Genomic DNA, 9,316 nt, shown 5'->3' on the forward strand with positions numbered 1-9,316 from the left:
GCTTTTGATCTGCACGCAGGAACCGCAGGAGTCTCCTCAAGGAACAGCCGGGACTGAATCCCAAATGAGTTCCTGCCGTGGCATTCATTAAAAGTTCATTAAGTATCACGGCCCCTTATCTTTGCCCCGTTTGAAAATACACAACTTGCATAAGTCGGTTGAATAAGAGCACATTGTGGTTGTGTGTTGTATAACGTGCAGATGTTTTCTACTGGTTGACAAAAGGTGGAATCTAACACAGAAAGTTGTTTGTGATGCTAAGTGACGGAACAGAAATGGACGAGATACAGAGAGAAAGTGTGTGTGACGGATAGAGAGAGAGAGAGAGAGAGAGACGGGGTGAGAGGGGCGAGTTTCCTGTCTTGCGTTTGAGGGTAAACAGACGAGAGAGAGAGTGACAACAGCAGCAACACACTCAGTCACAAGCATCACTTCCTCTGCAGGAGGAAACCAAAGTGGAGCAGGAGTTGAGATGGAGGTCTGAGATGCCCCCCCCCCCCCTATCTCTCTCTCAGTTCATTTCAATCTTCTCAATGTCTCGGATCCAGTATTTAAATAAATTACAAAATTAGAAAAAACACACTTTGAAAAATCATCAGAGGAAGAATCCCCCTTCCAGCCTCTGTGTGAAACATCAGGGCCTAAACCCTCTGAAGGACGTAGTTGTCGTTTTTTTATTTTGTGTATTTTATTATTGTGTATATTTCCTTTTTCTCAGTGGCTTCATCTGAATTCCAAAACCTGCAACATGTCATTCAAGTTACAAGTCGACAGGAATCTCTTGATTGCTTCATTTCCCAGCTGATGACTGTGCTTGAGAACTATGAGACATGGAGGGCTTCTCCCTCACTGGGTATCTTATCTAGTGTCGGGGGGGAAGTTGATGCATGACAGGTCTTGTTGCCTCATTATGATTATTCGGTGAAATGCATGTTTATAATCAGCTTCTGGGACGTGGCTGCTTCTTCACCAGGTTCAATGTAACATCGGTGTTTGTAAAGAGACGTGAGATTAAATCTGTGTCTGTCTCCACAGGGCGATCCTCTCCCTCCGTCGCTGGTCGACCTGGTGAGGAATTCTCCCATCGCCTCTGTAGACCAGCTGAAAGTGCTGCTGCTGCAGGAGGCCAATGCAATAGGTACTACACACACATGCACACACACACACACACACACACACAGTAATTACACAGACGTGGAGGAGGTGAATCCGTGTGAGGCCTGAAGACATAGGAATGCAGTAAGAGAGTATCATGCCAAGCACCATGTTAAAGCAATATTTATCCGAGACAGCAGCAAGACTGATGAACCAGCTCGATGTGTGTGTGTGTGTGTGTGTGTGAGTGTTTGTGAGAGAGAGAGAGAGAGAGAGAGAGAGAGAGAGAGAGAGAGGCTGTGACCTTGGTGAGCGTCAGACAAACTGAGACAGAGAGAAACTTCACAGCACAAGGTCACTGCATTGTTCTCCTGCTCTGGAATCCTCTCTCAGTCCTGAAATATAGATGTGTCTGTGTGACAGACAGACACACACACACACACACACACACACACAGACACACACACGCCCTACATCTCCGACCCCAAACAGAGTCCAAACACACTTGTGCACACAGTCAGAGGCATGCCCACGCAGCTGATTAAAAGATTCATTATAAACGAATCCCTCTGAGGAACCAAGTCACAAATACATATATTAATGGATTGTCGTTTGATCATTCCTTTTAATGCATAAATAACACGGTGACATAACAGCCACCGTGGAGAGGAACCAACAGAGGGAGGGAAATGACTTCAACTGTTTGTATCTGGGATCATCTTGAAACCGAAGCCTGAAGTTTCAGCAAAACTAGAACGTTTCCCTTTTAAACATCTCGTGCTTTCCTTCCCCTTCTGTCCTGGTTCCATATCTGTTACTCCTCATGTTAAATTCTGGGTTTTTAGCATTGACTGTATATTAACGTAGAAAAGTGAAGCCGAAACCTGCATTCTCTCCAATGACCAGCAGAGGTCACAGCTAGTACTTGGCCAATGGGCGCAGGCCGCTGGTGTAAGTGGGCGTGTAGTGTCATCAAGCTCCACCCCCCTCTCCCCCGAATATGATTACCGCTGGTTTCAAAAGAACGTGATGACGCAGAACAAAATACCAAACTGCTTTTTCAAAACACTAATATTGGATGGATTGATATTTGTTAAAGATATTCATGGAGCCCACAGGGGGGGGGAAATACAACTCTCAAATGTCTCCTCTGATTAGATTTATGACGTTAGCATCCGTCTCGGCTGTGTTTTGTTGTAATTAGCAACAGCGAGCATGACAACACGCTAAATTAAGCTGCCGAACACTAAGAATACAGTTCAACCTGCTCAGCGTCGGTGTGTTAGCACGCAGACTTTAGCCGTGCAAATAAAAACATGACCTTATAATCTGCGAGCACGGATCTGAAAGAGAAGCTGATTCTGAGAACAATAACAAACTGTTCTCCTTTCTGCAGCGGGCAGTTAATTAGGGCTAACAGGCAACCGAATACCACCTACACACACACACACACAGACACACACACTCCAGTACGCACATGCACACACACATGCACACACAGTGACCAAAGGCAATCCACACCGGGGTTATAATTAGCACCGGGGGGGAACAGTATGAAATGACGGCATGTTCAAACACACACACACACACACACACACACACACACATTTACAGAACCACACAGGAGTTATATTTAACAACTCATATCTCTCCTCAACATGATTCTTGACGTCAGCGAGACAAATTGTGGCAGAAAATAGCCTAATTGTTTTAGCAGGGCCAGAAAAAAAAATGTCTTCCTGTTCGCAGTGAACAATGAGCTCGGCTGAAAGCTGCTGGAGAGGCCTCACACGGCTGAAAGAGTTCTAACGCCACTCGTGATGTGAAAGTGCTTTACACGCAGACGTTGGAAAATCCTAAGTTGATTTTATCAACTAGCTAATTTTTGTCCTCTCCTCCCCCCCCCCCCCCCCCCCCTGTTTGTTTCTCCAGAAGAGGAAGAGGATGAGCACGACCTCCTCACAAACCACACCCACGGCAGATACAGCAGAAGTCTTGGTAGGTCTCCACATCTATTTGTGTCCCTTCCTGTTTATATGTCTTTTTGAATCCTTCTCTCATCACTCTTGTGTCCGTCCGGCTGGTTTTAACTCTGATGTCCACCCCCCCCACCCCCACCCTCTGACCCTTCACAGTGGAGGCGCAGCAGGCACAGATGGCGGTCTGTAAAATTCGGACGGAGGTGATGGAGGTGACCAGGTCCATGCTCGACCGCCGCAACGCCGACTTCATCCTGTGGCCGCCGTGCGTGGAGGTGCAGAGATGTTCGGGCTGCTGCAACACGAGGCACCTGCAGTGCACCCCCACCGTCACCTCCAGCAGATTCCTGAAGGTGTGTGGAGACGTCACAAGTTCAAATGCAGAATCAGACTTGTGATGTAACTTTGAGAAAAGGAAAATTTCTCTTACACCCGCAACTGCCACAGTTGATTGAATTTAATTATTAGCTTGTTGGGAAACAACCAATCAGATGTCTTTGCTGCATGTTTTCATAATATTTTTATATCGCACATGCAGCTACATTCAGACTGGTTTTCTAGAGCTTAGTGTCTTCAGTTAGATTTCCCTCTCGTGTCTGGACTCACGCTCATGGTTCATCCTGTTGAATGTTTATTTCTCTAATGTTGTCTTTCTCTCCTCCAGGTGCTAAAGATCCAGGTCATCAGGAGTAAACCTCACTACACCAACGCCATGATATCAGTGGAGGACCACGTCAGCTGCAGATGCCTACCTGCCACATCTTCCTCGTCTTCTTCGTCCTCTTCGTTCTCCTCGTCCCTTCCCGTCACTAACACCCCTGTTCAGAGCAACCCTGACCCCCCTCCGCCTCCACCACAGCAGCCTGCCCCCTCCTCCCACCTTCCCCTCCCCCTTCCACGATCTGTCCACCCTGCTCCGCCCAAGAGTCACTCCTCCAAGGCCGACCTCCATCGCCTCGATGACCTGAAGCACAACCAGCAGCGCTACCATTCCGAGGAGCGCGAGCCGGCGGCCAGGCAGTGGCAGCAGGGCAGCTACACCCAGCTGGTGCACTGGACACAGCCCAGGGTGCACCAGGGGCCTGGGCACCAGCCCATCGCCGGGGTGCTGGGATCCGTCAGCAGCTGGCCGTCGGAGGCGAGGGCGGAGCACAGCGTCATGGGGAGTATGCAGCAGCTCGGGGGCGGGAGCGGGTCTGAAGGGAGCAGGGAGGAGGGCAGCGTGGCCTCGAACACTGAGGGGCATCATCCGGATCACGCCCAGAGGCAGGAGCAGGTACTGCAGCATCAGCAGAGGCAACAGTATCATCAGCAATATCAGCACCATCATCAGCCACATTATCCAGACCCCGAGCTGAGGACACAACATCGACTCAACGCTCCTCAGTCCGACAGCGCCTCCCCCCCCGTCAGCCCGACACTCCCACCCGCAGCAGAGCAAACCCCCACCCTCCCTCTAACCACCAATCAGAGAGACTCAGTGACCAGCCAAATAATTACACCGGTCACAAAACAGACTGAGACTGAAGCAGTCAGTCAAAAAGAAGGGAGCGGAAAGGAAGAGAGTGGCTCGGCCAATAGCGGGGACTCGGCCGGTGCTCAGCCGGCCAATCAGGGGAGGGAGAGAGACTCTAAGCCGACCATAGAGGACGGTCATATTACAGAGGAGGAGAGGAGGCTCAGACTTCTAGAGATGGTACAGAGCGAACCGGATAAACAGACTCATCTTCATCCTCATCCTCCTCCTCCTCAGCAGAGACCAAAGACGACCACGTTTACAACAGGTGCTGCTCAGCTGTGTGTGTGTGTGTCTGTGTGGATGCTCATAGGATCCTGATTCTACCACCAGGCGATTTAAAGACCTTTACATGAAATATAAAAGGTATCAGATGTAAAAACAAAAGAAGACGTCACAACAAAATTAATAATCATTTAATACGAATTTGAAAGATTTAAATAAGGAAATAAAATAGATAAATAAAATAAAAGTAATTATCTGATTTAGTAAAAGCCGTGGCAAACAGGAAAGTCTTGAGCATCGATGTGAAAAGATTCTCCAACTGCTTCAACTAAAGAAACTAAACTCTGCTTCTCGATGTTTAGTCTCGACACAATACCAGCTTCCCTTCACGATACTGGTTCTAACACCTGGGGTACTGGTCTGATACCAGTGCATTTAAACAAATTCATCAACTCACTATTCAATGTATTTTAACAGCTGCTAACCCCGTATGGAAGTGATGTTAGATAGCATTGTTGTGTGGCTCAGATCAAACCCTGTGAAAAATAACTAGGATTAAAATAGAACTTCTAGTTTCTCAGTCATAACTGAAAAAGGAACATAAATAAATAAATCTAATTTAAGACACTTTACTGAGAATCATCAAGAAATACTTCCTTTAAATCAAAACTGAACTGAAGTCTTTCATATGATACACGTCACATGTATGTGGGACATGTGGTTAATACAGTACCATACAGAATGAGCACAGGTCACACTCATACTTAATGGAGCACGTACCTCTGCAAAGACCTAACAGACCCATGACTTCAATCAAAATGAACCAAATTTCACAAACTTTTAGATTTAAACTCAATTGTTGAAAATAGTGAAAATATCAAATATAAAACATTCTTGACACTGATTTGGTTTAGCACCAAAATTAAATTTTTGCAGGAAGCAAATTATTACCTTATTGGCCCACGTAATGCTTTCTTTTGAATAAACCTCTTATTACGCATTCGATTTATTAGTATAGTTGTAATTCAAATGTCAACAATAAAGACCGGGCCTTTGTGTATTCAGCACAACTATTCCAGACACACCTCTTGGCGCGGTTCACCAATGCTGCTCCGGGCCAAAAACAATAGTTTGGAAAAATCTGGAAGACGCAGGACACAGCGCTACACGCCGGAGAACTTGTTTGTACAATCGCTGCCCTTGTTAGTCGACGTCGAGGACAGATTCACGGGAGGGTTGACAAATGTTATGACTGTCGTATTCCAGTGGTCATGCGTGTGTTGTAATATGAGCGGTTCACGTGTGAGAGAATCGGTGTGAGAGTTTCCCAGGTGCCGGAAGCAGCCCCCCCCGTACCCGTAGGACCGTAAACACCACGTCCACGTGCGTCCTGCTATTCTTCCTCAACCCCCTGAGAGCTGCATGCTCAGACAGCTGCACTTCCCAGCGCTGCGTGTTCCACTCCGACCTGCAGGCTTTGTTGTGCAGGCTCCAAGGTTATCAGGTGCCCTTCAGAGAGCAGCCAGAGCCAGAGCTCCACGCCCGCTCTCTGTTCTCCACTGCTGCTCTGTGACGCTGTTCACACCAGGATGAGACTGTTTAAGGAGAAATTTCTGGCTCCTGCTCCTGATTTAAATTTGTGTTATTACTCGAAAAGGTTCACATGCTCTAAAGTTCCGAAAACACAAACTCCAACACTCCACTGCTGCAGCTCCTCTGTTCAGCCTCTGTCTCAAACACTTGGATTGAGCTCCTGTCTCTTTAAGGCCCCCCCTCCCCCCTCCTGATAAAGCCCAGTCTGGTGTGATTGGTCAACCGAATACATAATAATAATAATAATAATAATAATAATAATAATAATAATAATAATACACTAAATTTGAAAAAATAAACTGTATCAATAAAAGAGCAAAGGCAGTAAATTGTAGAAAAGCTTGATCAATTCCAGCGATGAAATAAAACAAATCAACAAAAGAACAAGACTATGCCATAAAAAAGAAATCTATAAACATACCACAAATACACAAAAGACCTACACATCACAATAAAGGAAATACTCTCAGTATTTAGTCCGTATTTTGTTATTTTGATACCAAAGGATACCAAAGGATACCAGAGCAACATTAACTGTTTTCAAATTCAGGTTCAGCCAATCAAACTACTTAGTTATGAAATAATTGTTTACTGCTTTGTTTGTTGTTCACCCTCGTATTTACCTTATTGTCTTTGTTTGTCTTGTCTCTCCCAGTCGTGTCTACTGTGGCCCCCGTGTCCCCCGCTGCACGTCAGGCCCCGTTCCGTCCGGCGTCCCCTCGCCGCAGGAGGAAACACCGCAAACGCATCAGCAAAGCCGCCCTCAGGGCCATGATCATGTAGAGCTGCAGGTGAGAGAAGGATCTGTTTTGTTTTTACGTGACACTGTAGAGCAACTTAATGTACTTTGAAACATTTAAAGGGTATTTGTGATGCAGTGAATCGGCTGCAGGGAGGTTGTTCTGTACCCGGGCTTGAAACTCGATCTTGATATTTGACTATATCCAATTAATGAGTGAGAGGAACATGATACAAATCCCCAATTACCTCTGAATCATGATACAGTTGATTTTCACCAAAGAAATACAATGATAAATAAACTGAATAACTCGAATAATGAGATTTAGATGTTTCCTCTTGTTATCAAACTCTGTGATACCATGAATTAAGAAGTTTAGCAAATGTATAAAGGTGGAAAATAAAATTAGAAAATTAAAAACATTTTTTTCTTACAGGAAAGCTGATCCAAAGCTTTTGCCCCGACACGTTGCTCCAAGCAGAGAGATGAAGAATGTGGGATTCTTGAATGTGCCGCTGGTCGACTAAATCTCCGGACTAAGTTACCTTTCCTGCTCCAGAGCTGCCGCAGAGCGTCCGGCTTCGTGGATTTGAGAAGAAATAACAATTTGAAAAAGTGCAATCTTATGAACTCGATGGACTGGAAGTTATTTCATCGCCCTGAACACTGGATCTAAAACACATCCTGTTAACGTGGATTCGACGGAAGCTTATCAGATGCCCGAAGCTTAGCTGGTGGTTCCCTTGCAGTCGGCAGCCATTGATTGGCTCCTCTGACTTCCAGCTCGACTACTGATTGGTGGAGCCGACGATGACTCGGACTAAGACGTCACCGTTCGGGGGTAAATGTGCAACAGGGGCTGAGAGTGGAGACGTGGAGAACTGGATTTCTACACTGGGACAATAACTGGAAACGCAGCTGAGGCCTCGACGCCAAACATTACTGTTATCTTACAATGTCTAACTGTATCTAACACTGGAGTAGCCGCACACTGATCGTTACACTGACCTTAGAGAAGTACTCTGCTGTGTACTGTAGCTTCATGTACTGGAAAATATCAATAACCTGCTCTTTTTGTACTACTGCCGGATCCAAATGGAATAACAAACAAATGCCTGCCTAGATAACATGTTATGAATATCCACGTTAAAGCAAGTCTTAAAGACCTGGCTGTTAGAGATCGCTGTTATAGCCAACACTGTATAAATGCTTTTAGAAAAAAAAACGATATCCGGGGGGGGGGGGGGGGGGGGGGGGGGGGACAGACAGAGAAAAACTTTATTTCTTAACTTATTTAAAAAAAAGTGTAATTATTGTTGCAGACATGTTTCAGATTATAATTATTGGTTGTACAACTGTTACTGTTATGAATGTTATTTTTAATATAAAAATAAAAATGCTCAACAAATATATAGATCATTTAACTTCGGCTCTGCTTTTGTTTTACATCTTTTTGGTGCCTCTCTGCCCAGGAGGTTATGTGTTCACCCCTGTTCCTGTTGGTTTTCTGTGATTCCTTATGAGAATCTGCAGGATTTGAGGGGGAGGGGCCAGATTTGGGGGTTCAGAAGCCTTTTAATTTACGTTCGACCAATCACGCTCGAGCAGTCTCCGGTTTTAAATTCCTCTGTATCCATATAAAGATAGAATTACTCTTTGTGTTTAGTGTGGAGAAACATTTGACTCGTGTGATAAAATAAATTAGTCGGACAAAGAAGAGAGTATGGCGAACAGAAGAACTAAAATATTGGCCGTTGCCCCAAGAGGCTCATTCATATTCAGATGATGGATGATTAGCTGAAATAATAACATTTTGCATTTTGGTGCTGGAACTTGATCAAGGGCACAGATGTAGGAAACTTTTTAACATTCCATTTGTTGATGTTTTTCCCCGATAAACCAGAGAATAATTCAAAGATCTTAATAAAAGAATGAAGCTTGTTTAGGGGACTGATATTTATGAATTTGTGCAAGTCAGGTGAATTCAATTTAAATGTGCTCTCATAAGCGGGAACGTGGTTTTGACTGGATCTGGATATCAGTATCAGAGGTAGAGGATTTGACTGCAGATCAAGACGTCCCCAGTTCAAACCTGGGCGTCCCCTTCACTTCTACCTCACTATCAACTCTTAGGAAACAGTAGGGTTCTGCCTGGGACCTTTAAAACCC

General features: G+C 45.3%; 1 protein-coding gene across 1 annotated transcript in view; it reads left to right on the forward strand.

Annotated features, from left to right (window-relative positions):
- The window catches only part of si:ch211-79m20.1 (uncharacterized), a 14,662-nt gene extending 6,264 nt beyond the window's left edge, over positions 1 to 8,398 (forward strand). The window contains exons 2-7 of the mRNA XM_053419798.1: positions 1,036 to 1,138; positions 3,028 to 3,093; positions 3,231 to 3,427; positions 3,739 to 4,858; positions 7,064 to 7,199; positions 7,584 to 8,398. Of these exons, the coding sequence (XP_053275773.1) occupies positions 1,036 to 1,138; positions 3,028 to 3,093; positions 3,231 to 3,427; positions 3,739 to 4,858; positions 7,064 to 7,191 (1,614 nt within the window). The 3' untranslated portion in view covers positions 7,192 to 7,199; positions 7,584 to 8,398. The remainder of the gene's footprint in view (positions 1 to 1,035; positions 1,139 to 3,027; positions 3,094 to 3,230; positions 3,428 to 3,738; positions 4,859 to 7,063; positions 7,200 to 7,583) is intronic.
- Positions 8,399 to 9,316: the final 918 nt, after the last annotated feature.

Source organism: Pleuronectes platessa, chromosome 3 (genome assembly GCF_947347685.1).
Source record: "Pleuronectes platessa chromosome 3, fPlePla1.1, whole genome shotgun sequence".
Classification (NCBI taxonomy): domain Eukaryota; kingdom Metazoa; phylum Chordata; class Actinopteri; order Pleuronectiformes; family Pleuronectidae; genus Pleuronectes; species Pleuronectes platessa.